Raw genomic sequence first — 15142 nt, forward strand, 5'->3', positions numbered from 1 at the left:
TTTTCGCTGAATTTCATCATTTATTTTCCTTAATGATCACTGACATTATCATTTATTTATTCTATTTATTTGCATTTGTTGGCTAACAATACATGACTGGGCAAAAAACGTTTTCAAATGAGACCAGGGTATAAAATGTCCACAAAAATTTCAAGTTCAAGTGTGTACAGATAGTATTAATTACCGTCTGCAAATAAGATGACAAGTAAGTTTACTAAAAGTAGTTGAATATAAAAAGTTTCTCCTCCTACCACAAAACATTAACATATGTGCGAGAGATGCAGTTATGTAGCTAAACTGGAGGCTAAGCTCTCTCCACCCAAGACTGGCACAAGCAGTCATGAGGCGAATGTTAACACTTGCACCACACATACAGCCTCACATAGACATACTAAACCAGCACTGGGAAATAATACACATAAATACACATAATCGTTCTCGAAGGCTCTAAATAAAAAGCAGACACCCAAAAAACCCGCACATCCCGTCACAAACCAGAGAACACATAAAACACAAAATCAGTGTGCCGCACAATCACAGCCCTTAAGACGAAATAACATACCTAACACACTAGTAATAAGTGACTCTATAGTCAGGCACACTGACGTCCCACTCACTAGGCTGGACAAGGAGAAGGTTACTGTTAGCTGCCTGTTGGGAGCCAGAATCCGCCACATAACACAAGCACTCAGGTCACTCCAGAACTAGTACAAATATGACTCTGTCATAGTTGATGTTGGTGTGTATGACCTGAGACTTACCTCCCTGAACTACAGGAAAAGAGACATGGAAGAGCTCTCTGATCATGTAGCCCAGGCGGGTATGACCCGGACCTTGAGTAGCATCCTGCCATCACCAAGAATGATACCACAGTATAAAGAAAAAATGATCAGTTTCAACAATTGGCTAAGCTTCTGGTGTCATTCAAAGGGGATTCAGTGTCTGTCAGCCTGGGACGACATGCTCGCCAGGCCTCGTTGCTTCGCAAGAGACGGCTTGCACCTGTCACCCCTAGGCTTTCGAATACTGGCCAAGGCTCTTGCTGGCCCCATAGTGCCTTTTGTAGGCAAGGCTCAAAAGTCAAACCCACCTCCGTAAACAGCACAAATAAAAAATGAGGGTTATGCTACTCAACGCCAGGAGTTTAAATCTCAAAGTGCATGTGCTCGAAGCACTCCTCAGTATGGAGAACGTTGACATCTGTGCAGTAACTGAAACCTGGTTCAAGACTCCACAGAGCATCCCAGCACTACCGGGCTACAACTCATACCACACATTTCGGCCACAGAACATGGACCTAAACACAAAAGGAGGGAGGTGTATCCATATTCATCAAGGATACCTACACCTCCAGGTTAGTGGAGCAGCATGATACCTCCGAGATCATCCATGTGCAACTAACATCAGGCATATCTGCAATGCAAATTGTAGCCAGCTACAGATCACCCTCCATGACGCAGGACCTCCACTCTGCCTTTCTGGAGACACTGGAAAACATGAAGGTCCTACCGAACACCCTGATATTGGGCGATTTCAATTACCATACCGTTAACTGGGAAAACTAGTCAAGTACAAGCTCCCAGGTCCAGCTCTTCCTGGAATTTATCAACTCAAATGCCCTGGATCAGCTGGTAAACTCCCCTACCAGAGGTGAAAACATATTGGTCCTGGTCATCACCAACATGGGCGACAGGTGTTCCACACCAGAAGTCATCCCATCACTGGTTATATCAGACCATAAACTAATCACTCTGGATGTCCACACCCCACCACCACCCTCAACTAAGGAAACTACAGTAAAAAACTTTTCTAAAGCAAACTTCACCTTACTTAAGACAGAGGTGGTAAGTTTCACAACCCCCACGCTAAAGGATAACGTTGCCCAAGATGCAGAATCCTTTACAAATGCACTCTATGAGCACCTACAAGGATGCATGGATTGTGCCATCCCTTGCCATAAACAGGCTATACAATAGAAGAAGGAAACTAGTTCAGAAAAAAAGCAAATCTCAAGAAGGAAAGACATCCCTGATCAGTATCAGTAAGAAACTAAGGTCCCTCATAAAATCCTCCAAGGCTAACTTTGAAAAAAAAATAGCCAAGGATTCAAAAGATAACCACAAACCTTCTTTAGCTGTGTCAAGAATCTAAGTGGCAACTCGCAGATATGCTCTGAGCTAGTGCAAAATAGCACTAAATATACTGAACCCACTGGTATTGCCAACATCATGGCAAATAAATTCATTGCAATCTTCACCCCCCCCTCTCACCCCCAAAAGGGCCCGCAGCAATACTCGAAAAGTGTAGTGTCCTGGAAATCACAGACGCACGGGTGAAAGCAGCCCTTTCAAAAGCCAAAAGCACAGCGTCAGTGGGGCCAGATGGTGTCCCAGGTTGCGTCTTGCACTAACTACAGAACGAACTAACCCCCCACCTAAACACACTGTTCAACCTCAGCCTCTCCACAGGCTACATGCCCTTAGAATGTCGCACAGCAACGGTTATTCCGCTCCACAAAGGAGGGGCCACAACTGACCCTGGTAACTATCGCCCCATAAGCCTGACTAGCCTGGTCTGCAAGGCTATGGAGCGCATCATCATGGAACTCATTAACAAAGACACTGGGAACCTCCAAACACTTGACCCGACCCAGTTTGGCTTTGTTAAGGGCAGATCATGCCTACTAAACCTGGTTGACTTCTTTGAGACAGTCACCAAGGCCATAGATGAGGGGAAGGTAGTTCACACAGCCTACCTTGACCTCGACAAGGTTTTTGACACCATTCCCCACTCGGGAATTACAGAAAAACTCACCAGTCTGAACATAAACCCCTAAGTCACGAGATGGGTTGCCATCTGGCTTACAGACAGAACTCACACGGTAAGAATAGCGGGCTCCAGGTCCGACTCTAAACCAGTCACAAGTGGTGTCCCACAAGGGTCGGTCCTGGGACGCCTACTGTTCGGCATATACTTCTCAGAAGTACAAGCAAACTCAGGAGGACTATGGCTAACCAGGTTCGCCAATGACTGCATACTGGGAGCCATAATTGACTCACCGGCTGACACAGACATTCTCCAGAAGGGCCTTACTGAGACGGACACCTGGTGTCAAAGTCATGGCCTCAAGCTAAATGCCAAAAAATGCATAGTCATCCCGTTTGGGAAAAACAAAACACCCATGAATTACCACATAGGTAGCGGCCCCCTTAATACAGAAGAGCTAATAAGAGATCTCGGGACCCAGGTAGATAGTAATCTCTCCTTTGACAATCATATTGCCAAAGTAGTTAGGAAATCCTTCTATGTAGCCCATCTAATTACTAAAGGGTTTGCATCTAGAAATAAAGAGGTTATAGTGCCCCTCTACTAGTCACTCATCAGACCCATCATAGAGTACAATGCTCCGTTTGGGATGTACCTCACAAGACACTTTCAACAGCTGGAAAGACCACAAACGTACCTCACCAAGAGGATTACTGGTCTCAAACATATGTCCTATGCTGCCTGACTGGAAAAACTCTAGCTGTACTCAGTGGCATATCGCTTACTCAGATGTGTTCTCTGCCTGACTTACAAAGCCATGTTCAACTCAGAATTGATGGACATGCTCCACCTAAAGAAATCCAAGTCACTGCGAGCCACTCGCTCTAATGAGCTAAACTTCGCCACAACAATAAATAAAACATGCTGGAGGGATAGATTCATGTCACAGAGACTCCCCATGCTTTGGAACAAAATTCCTAACTACATTAGGCAGAGCCCCTCACTAACACTCTTCAAGAGAAACCTTGACGAGTGGATGTGTAACAGAAAATACACCCCTGAGATCACTTCATTGGCTCTTCTTGACAGAGGCTCGGTTAATTAATCAATGAGGCAGCGAAGGCTGACACACTCTGGCTAGGCTTATAAATGCCCTCGGGCAGATAGCCTATCACCTACCTATCAGTAATAGTGAGTAAGTTAGGTATTATGATAGTTCAGACCAGTTTAGTTACTTTAGGGTCAAGCAGTGGTGGATTCTGTAAGAAAGGTTGGCAGCGAATGTTGCTGTTTTATTCTTGCATGCATGTAGTTTCATTGCATATGTGGCATGTAGTTTTACAAGAAATGGTGCTGCATGAAGGAGTGATGGAAGGAGATAAGAAGAGATGATGGTCTTCCTAGCCATATCTGTGACGTGGGATCTAGCCATATCGATAAAGCAAGGTTTTTGGTATTTTTTTTTTAATTGCAGAATATGTTGATCAAATTTCATATTTTCATCTGTTGTGACAACCAGTAAATTTTTATGAGGTAATGTTTCTCTTGTGGTGATTTTAGTGGTAGTATGTTACTGAGATCAGGCCTTAGATTTGGGTGTATGTCTGCAGAGATTAAAGTCATGAATATAAGATTATACATTTTCCCACTGAAGCATTGTGCCATCTCTAATGTAGGAAAAGCTTTAGTGGTCACCTTAGAATTATACGATGTCAAGCATATAAAGACTTAAGAAGTTAACAGCGAACTATAGTATGAGATGACATTTTTGTTGGCTTTGTGTTATTTAGCCGATAACTTGCCATTCTAGGAGGAGGTGTATCTTAAGATTCTTTAATAAAGCTGCATAACTTAGAGGGAAGGTGGCTAGGCAAGTGATGAGTGATAGATCGTATGAGAGAGGAGTATTATGATATGTGGTGTTGATGTTTGAATAAACATAAAAGAAGGTCACTGCAACCAGCTGAGACTTTCTCAGGCAGGACTGTGAGGAGCAGGTCACTTTTTCAAGTTTTGGTTTTTGAAGTAGCATATAGATGGATAAGTGCAGAAAGTGGAGAGACTGTTCTCATTTGGCAGAGAGCAGGTGCTTGGTGGGTTTGGTGAGGATGAATTTAAATATTTCTGTGAAGGAGGAGTTTAAGGATGGTCCACATGAGTATAGAGTCTCTTCCTGCAACCAGTGTGAGTTTTGATTTGTGACAATAATGTACAAAACTATCCTAGTAGTGCTAGTAATTTGCTTTATGTACTTTTATATATGACTAATTTTACTGGATTCTGCTTAAAGGCATGGAACGCATACATGATTTAATACATTCTATTGAACATAGATAGGTTTTTTGCACTTGAGATTGGATTCTGCAGTCTGGCGTTGGTATGAGGTTTTATTGGTACACTTGGAATTTGTTGGATTGCTTCATTTACAGTTGTCCATTGCTGATTTTACTTGTATTTCATAGTCTGCTGCTGTTATGAGATACTGTTAGTGGACCATAGGGTTATTGGATTGTGTCATATACATTTGGGTATGCCTAATTTTACTTGGATTCTTCTGTCTTTCTGTGATGAAAGGTACTGTTAGTGGGCAGCAAGGTTGTCCGATTGCTTTTTGTACATTTAATTATGACTAATTTTAATTTTATTTGGATTCTGCAAGCTTGTGTGGATTTAAGGTACTTTCAGCAGACAGTGGGATTGTTGGATTGCTTTGTACATATTTGGTAATTTTACTTGGATTCTGCAGCACGTCTGTGGTAAGACGTACTGTCAGTAGACCATTGGGCTGTTAGATTGCTTTGTACATGTTTGGGTAAGGCTAATATTACTTTGAATCTGCAGCAACGTCTCCTTGATATTAGGTACTGTGAATAAGCTGTCTGATCTTTGGATCACTTCCATACCACTCATGTTATGTTCCCAAGCTTCATCTTGTCTTTTAAGTTATTGGCTATGCTTTTACAGTGCCTTCTCCCTTTTTTTGAATTGTAATGGGGAGGTCTTGATTTGAATAGATAAGAATACGTGGGCTGTTACTTGGTGGCAGAAAGTTCCAGACTGTGTGTCCTTCCTGAGTGTGGTTAAGAATGGAAGTAGGTCAAGGGGCAAAAACAACATCTGGTAATTTTTATTATTAGGATTTATATTGTTTTGCAAGACCAGATGAGTGATGTAGAGCAGCAATCATTGTGGCAGTAGAAACAAGTTTATTTGTACATCTTTTTGAATGGTTGGCAAAGAAACAGTTAATGGCACACTGATTTTTAGGTTCATTGGTGTGTACTGGGCTAACAACTTATAGGGCTTTTATAAACTTTGAAGTGCAACCAAACTGAGTCTCTCAAGTTTTATGTTTTAGATATTTTTATAGGGGGTAGTTTTGGGCTTTGGCATGAATTACTAGCTACATCCATCCGGGACATAGGAACAATACCGGGGTTGAATTTACTATTTCCCATTCGGTGATCCAAGTTATGTATAAATAAGATGAGAGGGAGTTGCTTTAAATGGATAGGGAGCCTATTCCAGAGAGTGGGAGTTCTGTGAGATACATATCTGTGTGTTTATAGTGTTGCTTGGTTTAGTGGGAGATCATCTTATTGTAGGAGATGGCTCTAGTTAGTATTTTGTTGTGGACAGATTTTAGTCGGTACAAGTCCAGTATTTCATTTCCCTACATACTCATTTCCATCTACTAATTCTATCCAACTTGCCCACATTTTATTTAAGTTTCAACTGTCTATCCAGTGTCGTATTTATCCTGACCACCTTCTAGAGCCTATTTTCTAGTGGTACAGTGTCTTTCCCTGCCCCCTTTAATCGTTATTTATTTTATACCAGTATTGTCAAAGTCTTCCTTCATTATCGCCACATGAAACTGACTTATTGTTTCCTGGTGTCCTGCCATTGCACATCATGGCCAGCCACCCCTTCCTTTCACCTACCTGCTAAGAACTAGTAGCTTTGATGTTTTTGTGTAAAGGGGTAAAGCCCTGAGTACACTCCAGATGACCCAAGTTTGATTAGCAGCTCTGGTATCTAAAGATCTGTCAGGGAAGGATAGCTGCTCCTATCCTAGGATGAGGGCTGAACACTCCTTGTATTTAATCCCAGCAGAGCCTGGGGGACATACAGGGATGAGGTGTCTTAAAAGAAAATAGTGAGGAACACTGGCCGAGTTGTCATTGAGATGGGAAAATAAGCCAACACGTCCTTACTGCTTGTCCACTCCCCTTGCTGTACAGCAAAGGGAATGGGAAAAAAAGGATTAGGGTAAAACACTCCTCATCAGCAGTATGACTCTGCACTAGGAGCCTTGGACTCTTCAGCAGCCCCAGCATGGGTCTGAGTACGTCCGGGGAGGAATAGGAGTACCCAGTAGACTTGGAGGATGAGAAGAGGCCCTGGTGGCAGTCCGTGGTTAGCTGTGAAGTAACGGAAAGATGCAAAACATGCTTTGATGTTTTTTACCCAGGTTTATTTGAATTTCAGATCTGACTAAACTTGGATATACCTCCTACCACTGTTGGTTGGGTTTTTTGTGTTTCTGCACTTAGCCTTAGTATTGTGGGTATGGTTAAATGTAATTGTTTTGTCTTGTGTCCTCTTTTAGGCCTCTGAAGATCTTCTCAGGGAACACTACATTGATCTGAAGAGAAAACCATTCTACCCCTCCCTGATACAATACATGAACTCTGGCCCCATAGTGGTAATGGTAAGTAAGATGTTAGCTGCATCTTCCTCTGGACTGTGGCATTGCCTGTGACAAGGAACATGTTTATTCTCAGCTCTTACAAAATTGTGCTGAAAGGGTTTTATTTTTAGCCCTCTGCTTATTGAGACTCTCGTGTGATATACTGTTGGTGAAAAAGCATAAGCAAGAAAGACAATTAGAATATATGAAGTGGAATACAGAAGACATAATCCTATCAGTGCAGGGATTAGATACTCTTACACCCAGGTTTTGGGTTGTTTTCTGGTAAGCAGGAAGCTGACCAAGGAGGGAATAGGAAGAGAAGTGTGCTTGTTGCCTGTTCCCCTTTTTATTGCATGTACATTTGGGGGGGGTGTGGAAGGCTTCTGGCATAATCTGACTCATAAAATACGTTTGGGGTTGTTCCATCAGCAAAACCTGAAGAATGCAGAAGGGGGCAGATCTAATGTTGTGATAACACAACCTAACTATAGATGTTCTTCGTGTTTCACTGTTGCACCATCACATTTGGGTTATCTGCGTGCAGGTAGCCCTCAGTCGGCCTGAATACCAGTCTTCGGATTTTTGCTTCGGATGCTGTTGCTTCTTCCATGACGTCAGGTCGTCAGGGGTATAAAACATGCAGTCGGCGCCATTACATCAGTCTTTCTTGCCGTGCAGTGCCTGAAGCAGAAGCAGTTTGCAAGTGCCAGTCGGCAGACTCCTGAAATTTTCGTTTTCGAGTTTCAGACCTGAAGTCTACAGAAAGATAATTACCCCGTTAGGGATCCTTTTTTCTTGCTCTAACTGATGTCAGAAAAAAATTAACAATTGTCTTGCCTGTGGAAAGCAAATACTTCATAGAGATTTTCATTCTTACTGCGTCACCAGTTTAGGCCCACACCACGATGTCCCTCGCTGTTGGTTTTGTGCCTTGTTCAACGCCCAAACTATTAGTCAGGCTATTTCTGTAGCTAAATACTTTTGATTTTCATCGTGTTACCCTGCTGCAGTCATCACACGTGGGTTATCCTGGCGTCAGGCGGTCCCGCAATCGGCCGGAGTTCCAAAGTCTTGGTCTGGTGTCAGTTGCTGTCGCTTCCTCCCTGACGTCAGTGCGCCATGGGGTATATAAGAGGCATCCAACACCATTTTCTTCAGTCTTTCTTGCCGCGCGGTGCCCGAAGCAGAAGCAGTTCGCAAGTGCCGGTCAGCCGACACCTGAGATTTTCGAATCGAATTTCAGTCCGAAGTCTTCAATAAAGCTAAGTACCCCATTGGGGAACCTTTTCTTGCCTCAGTCCAATGTCAGAAAAAGTTAACAATTGCATTTCTTGTGGGAAGCAAATACCTCATAAGGACTTCCATTCTTGCCTAGGCCCATACCACGACATCACAGGTTATCAAGTTTTGTGCTAGGTTTAATAAACGAACTATCAAATGCCGTTTTGACTTCGCATGACATTACTTTGGTAGGAAATTTAATTATATCATGCCGTCGGAGCAGCCGACGACCGGCATGCATAAAAAACACAAGGATAAGGGCAGGCAGCCTAGAACCAAGCCAGACTCCGAGGCCTCTGCTGGGCCTGTCGCCGGTTCTCCGGTTTTCAGTGAGGCACCTACGCAGCCCCTGACAATCGTGGAAATGGAACCCCAGACAGCTTCGGATTCTCAAGCAAGTGTACAAGGCCGTCACAACCATCTTCATTAGGGCCCTTCTGACACCGGAGCAGAAGAAACGCCTTCGGTTTCAGAAGGTGTTTTCAGACCGATTACACTCACCATTAAATCTTATGCTAAGCTAAAAACTCCATTAAAACCAAAAAAGACTGTACATCAGTCTCCTGTTCAAGGTCCCATGCCTAAGAAACAGATGCTTAAGATGGCTGAAGATTTGATTTCCCTAATCAGGGGTTCCCATCCCCCTCCTGATAAAAGGCCAAGACAAGAGGAGGACTATGCTTCCTCTGACCAGGTTTCTATTTTCTCAGATTCTTCTGAGGAACAGGATTACGCTTTTCCCCCTTATGAAGATTCTGATCCTGAAGACTCTATTCCCTCAGCATCTCCCCCTGAAGACTACTCCTTTGGGGAAACTTTACATACCATCAGGGAACATTTCCACTGGGAAGGCCAGGACTACTCCGATTCTAAGAAAAGGCTCTGAGAGTTTCTTTTACTACCCCAGCACAGACCACTTGCTATCCCTCCAGTTTTAGATATTGTGGATGATGTTTACTTAGAGTCTAGTCTAAATCCAGACTCCCTACCTCCTGCTCCAGCCAAACCAGACAGATACTACAGAGTACCTGACACACACAAATTCCTTTATAAAAGCCCTCTGGCTGACCCAGAAACAATTTCCCAGGGTCCCAAAGGGGCTAAAGCTTCTATGGCTAAAAATCCTGTACCCTTGAAAGGGAATCCAGAGCCCTAGATAGATGGGGAAAGAAGATATACACCTCAGCTACTCTGGCTATGAGAGCATTAAATTGTCAGTTTCACATGCTGAAATATCAGCAATTCCTAATGTCTCATTTAAAACAAAAACTGAGCACACATTCTGAACAGGCTGAATTCAAAGAAATGCAGGATCTGTTGAATGCAGCTGAACAGGTGGGCAAACATACTTTACAATGTGCATTTGATTCATTGGAAGCTTCCTGTAGTGCAGCTGTTATTGGGTCTGTCATACGCAGACATGCTTGGTTAAAAGAACAAACCCTATCTGATCATGTTAAAGCAAAATTATTGGATGCACCTTTACAACAGGATGTCTAATTTGATGTCAAAGCAGAAGAGGTTTTAAAGAAAATGGAGGATAAGGCAAAGTCTATGCAGACGGTCAAGGATTTTTTACAGGTACAACCCCCTCGTTTCAGCAGAAATTGGCCAACAAAAAACTGGTACTTTCCAACTTCTGACAGACCACAGAGGGGCAAATACAGATGCTCAAGGGGCAGAGGTCAGTCACAAGGCCCTTACAAACCTCGCCAATGGGGTGCCACAACCCAGAAAGGAGGTGAAGACAGGCCCCAAGCTAGCAGAAGACAAACACAATGACTCAACCCTCCAACTACCAAGCAAATCTCTCCTGGCAGCTCCCTTGGGAGGAAAATTAGCATTTTTTGCAGACAACTGGCACATCATCACAACAGACAAATGGGTCCTAAACATTGTCTTACAAGGATACAGATTCCACTTTCATACCTTACCAAGGATAAAAGGAATGCCAAACCTGCCACCAAATCAATGGGCAGAGGCACAAAAACAAATTACAGCTCTCATGGACATGAGAGCCATTCAACAGGTACCTACACAGGAGCAAGGACAAGGATTTTACTCAAGACTCTTTCTAGTCCCCAGAAAGGACAAAGCATGGAGACCCATTCTGGATCTTTCAATTCTGAACACCTATCTGCAAGTACCAAAATTCAAGATGCTAACACTACAGCAGCTTCTTCCCATGCTGGGCAAGAAGGCTTGGCTAGTAACATTGGATCTCAAGGAGGCATACCTGCATGTCCTTATCAGACAAAATTGCAGAAGATACCTCCGCTTCATTGCAGGTTCAACCCATTATCAATTCTCTGCACTGTCCTTTGGCATATCTACTGCGCCCAGGGTCTTCACAAAATGCCTGGCACCAGAATTTTCATACTGCAGACAAAGAGGAATTCAAATATACCCATACCTGGATGACTGCCTTATTCAAGCAGAAAGCAAGGACATTCTTTTAAAACATCTGGCATTTGTCAAACACCTTCTAAGTTGCCTAGGGTACACAGTAAACGAAAAGAAATCAAAACTAGTGCCCTCACAAAACATAATATTTCTGGGTGCCAGCTTGAATACAATGGCCCAGATGGCTTATCTCACGCCAGACAAGCAACAACAGCTGACTCAATACTTCAAAATAATGGCAACAAAGACCCAACTCCCTGCAAGAAAAATTCTGCAGGCCTTGGGATTCATGGCATCTTGCATACTACTGATACCATTTGCAAAACTGCATATGAGGAAATTACAATGGTACCTGAAAAGCGTATGGACTCAGCACAGCTACAGCTTGGAAACAATGATACCACTCATTCCCTGCCATCAACAGGAGTTTCTATGGTGGGCACAGGCATGTCACCTCAACAAGGATCAGCCTTTCACATTACCCACAGCCAGGCAAACTATGACAACAGATGCATCGGACTATGCCTGGGGAGCACACATGGCAGGACAGTGCATTCAGGGCAAATGGACTACAGATCAAAGGCATCTGCATATCAATCAAAAGGAAATGCCCTAACAGCTTTCAAGGACCGCTTACACCCAGGACAACTAATAATAAAGACGGACAATACCACAGTAATGTGGTACATCAACAAGCAAGGGGGCACACATTACTACCCTCTATGCAGGCAAGCAATGACCTTGTGGAACACAGCACTGTCTTACCAAGTTCAACTACAAGCACAATTCCTGCCAGGAAAGAAAAACACATTGGCAGACGACCTAAGCAGAAACATCATGGATCCCCACGAGTGGAAACTGGATCCACAAGTATTTGCAATGATAACTCAAAACTGGGGACGCCCAGACATAGATCTGTTTGCCAACCCCCAAAACTACCAACTTCAAAAATTTTGTACAAGGACATTCCACCCACAAGCTTGGAAAGTGGATGCCCTCTCACTCAGTTGGAAAACATTAACAGTGTATGCCTTTCCTCCACTGCCTCTTCTAGCAAAGGTGCTGCTGAAAGTCAGATTAGAGAGGCCACAAATGATACTCATTGCACCAGACTGGCCACGCCAGCACTGGTATCCAATTCTAAAGAACATGGCCCACGGCCCACCATGGATTTTACCACAAATTCCTCACTTGCTCACCCAGCGAGACAGTCAAATTCTACACAGCCAGCTCAAGACTTTAAACCTGGCTGCATGGCAAATTACCTAAACAATCAACCAACACCTCTATCCAAAGCTGTTATGGATGTCATTCTGGAGGCCAGGAGGCCCAGCACCAGGAAAACCTATTCAGACAAATAGAAAAGATTTTGCACCTGGAACCAGGCTAAAGGCCAAAATTCCCTTGATCCAAACATTCCTCAGATTCTACAATATTTAACTGAGATGTTACACAAAGGACTTTCCTTTTCATCTATTAAGATCCACGCCTCAGCAATTTCAGCTCATTACAACACGGATCCTCCTTTATTTTCACATCCACTCCTAAGACAGTACCTCAGAGGGGCTAAGAACATAAGACCGCCCAGGAGACCACCAATACCTACTTGGGATCAACTATGTTCTGGAAAAACTTACACTGCCGCCTTTTGAACCAGCTTTCTCAGCTGATTTAAAGTTTCTTTCATGGAAAACTGCCCTGCTGCTAGCAATAACTTCAGCTAGAAGAGTCTCAGAGCTACAGGCACTAATGGCAGTGGAGCCTTTCCTCATTTTTCATCAAGACAGAGTCTCTCTGCGAACTATCCCTTCCTTTATGCCAAAGGTGGTATCCAATGTGGCCCTAAACCAAACCATTCATTTGCCCACCTTTTTTCCAAATCCCCAGAACAAAGGAGAAAGTCTCCTGCACTCTTTGGACATTCACAGACAATTACATTACTACTTGGATAAAACTAAGGGTTTCAGAAACTCTGACCAGCTCTTTGTAGCCTATGCTGCAGGATCACAAGGAAACGCTATCTCAAAACAGACCATTTCAAAATGGATAGGACATTGCATACATTTCTGCTACACGCATCATGGGAAACCGGTACCTGCTAGCATTAGGCCCCACTCCACCAGGGCTACAGCTACATCAGCAGCCTTTCTCAGGGGGTGCCAACCAAGGATATTCTGGAAGCTGCAACTTGGAGTTCAGTGCACACCTTCACCAAACACTATCACTTACCTCTATATTCTAAGACTAGAGCTGGCTTTGCCACTGCAGTTTTGCAGGGCCTACTAGCTTCTTCTAACCCTGTTTAACTCCACCACCCATCCTTAGCTTTGGGATTCAACCCAAGTGTGATGACTGCAGCAGGGTAACACGATGAACATAGTACAGTTTTGTACCTACCATAAATGTAGATGTTCGAGTGTTCACCCTGCTGCAGTCCAGGTTACCCTCCCTCCATCCCCTCTGAACTAGCTGGACTTATCCATACCTTTCTATCCTATACAACCTCTGTGGTGTATTTGCTTGTGACTGAAAGTATTGTTTTATTTTTACTTGTATATTTTTATATAGCAATATGTATTACCTACCTATTGGGGGCACCTGACGTCTGGGGCAAGAAAAACTGAAGAAAATGGCGTTGGATGCCTCTTATATACCCCTGGCGCACTGACGTCAGGGAGGAAGCGACAGCAACCGATGCCAGACCAAGACTTTGGAACTCTGGCCGACTGCGGGATCACCTGACGCCAGGATAACCCAAGTGTGATGACTGCAGCAGGGTGAACACTCAAACATCTACATTTATGGTAGGTACAAAACTGTACTTTCTCGATCTCTGTACTCTGAAATGGCTTCGTTAAGCCATCCAGACTATCGATCTTCTGAAAAAACATAAGGATAACGACAGAGACATAGGTTTTATTTTTAGCCCTCTGCTTATGGAGACTCTCATGTGATATACTGTTGGTAAAAAAGCATAAGCAAGAAAGACAATTAGAATATATGAAGTGGAATACAGAAGACATAATCCTTTCAGTGCAGTGATTAGATACTCTTACACCCAAGTTTTGGGTTGTTTTCTGGTAAGCAGGAAGCTGACCAAGGAGGGAATAGGAAGAGTAGTGTGCTTGTTGCCTGTTCCCCTTTTTATTGCATGTACATTTGGGGGGGGGGTGTGGAAGGCTTCAGGCATAATCTGACTCATAAATACGTTTGGGGTTGTTCCATCACCAAAACCTGAAGAATGCAGAAGGGGCAGATCTAATGTTGTGATAACACAACCTAACTATAGATGTTCTTCGTGTTTCACTGTTGCACCATCACATTTGGGTTATCTGTGTGCAGGTAGCCCTCAGTAGGCCTGAATACCAGTCTTCGGATTTCTGCTTTGGATGCTGTCGCTTCTTCCATGACGTCAGGGGTATAAAACATGCAGCCGACGCCATTACATCAGTCTTTCTTGCCGTGCAGTGCCTGAAGCAGAAGCAGGTCCAAAACTGCCGACGACCCATCTGTTAAGCTAGTCACCAGTCCGCCGGTACTCAGTGAGGTGCTTTCGCAGCCCCTGATACCCGCTACTACAGATTCGCAGGCCTCTACTGAGACCCATTCGGTGTCTGATATGCCGTGAGATGCTTCTTTGACAATGGAACCTGCAGAAGCTTCGATCTTGAATGGGTCCGGAGCTGCTGTGCAGGCATCGGCTTCTGAGGGTGTATTCAGGCCTACCGATTTTCATATTAAGCCGACGACTTTGTTTCAAGCTAAGAATACCGAATTCCTCAGACCTAAAGCTCGCACTACACCTAGAAAGCCGATGACCAAAGCGCATGCCACAAAACAAGTTCAGAGGGTGGCCTAATGGTTAAGGTGTTTGCCTTACAAATACAAGGTGCAGGGTTTGAGTCTCACAAGGGATAATTGGCTAGGCTTAAAGTGGCTTGCAAGGGCAGTTAGCTTAGTACTAATTATGGGATGGGAGGTTAGCATAATGGTTAA

At 43.8% G+C, this 15142-nt stretch overlaps 2 protein-coding genes across 3 annotated transcripts in view; both read left to right on the plus strand.

The window, feature by feature from the left end:
* DECR2 (2,4-dienoyl-CoA reductase 2) overlaps window positions 1-15142 on the plus strand; it is a 2028638-nt gene that overhangs the window by 864365 nt on the left and 1149131 nt on the right. The window lies entirely within an intron of this gene.
* LOC122816790 (nucleoside diphosphate kinase A-like) overlaps window positions 7379-15142 on the plus strand; it is a gene marked incomplete at its 5' end in the record, with an annotated part of 367943 nt that continues 360179 nt past the window's right edge. Inside the window, 1 exon segment of the mRNA XM_044089815.1 lies at window positions 7379-7480. Coding sequence (XP_043945750.1) covers window positions 7379-7480 — 102 coding nt within the window.

Source organism: Protopterus annectens, chromosome 12.part0, assembly GCF_019279795.1.
Source record: "Protopterus annectens isolate FY-2018-M chromosome 12.part0, PAN1.0, whole genome shotgun sequence".
In the NCBI taxonomy this organism is placed as follows: domain Eukaryota; kingdom Metazoa; phylum Chordata; order Ceratodontiformes; family Protopteridae; genus Protopterus; species Protopterus annectens.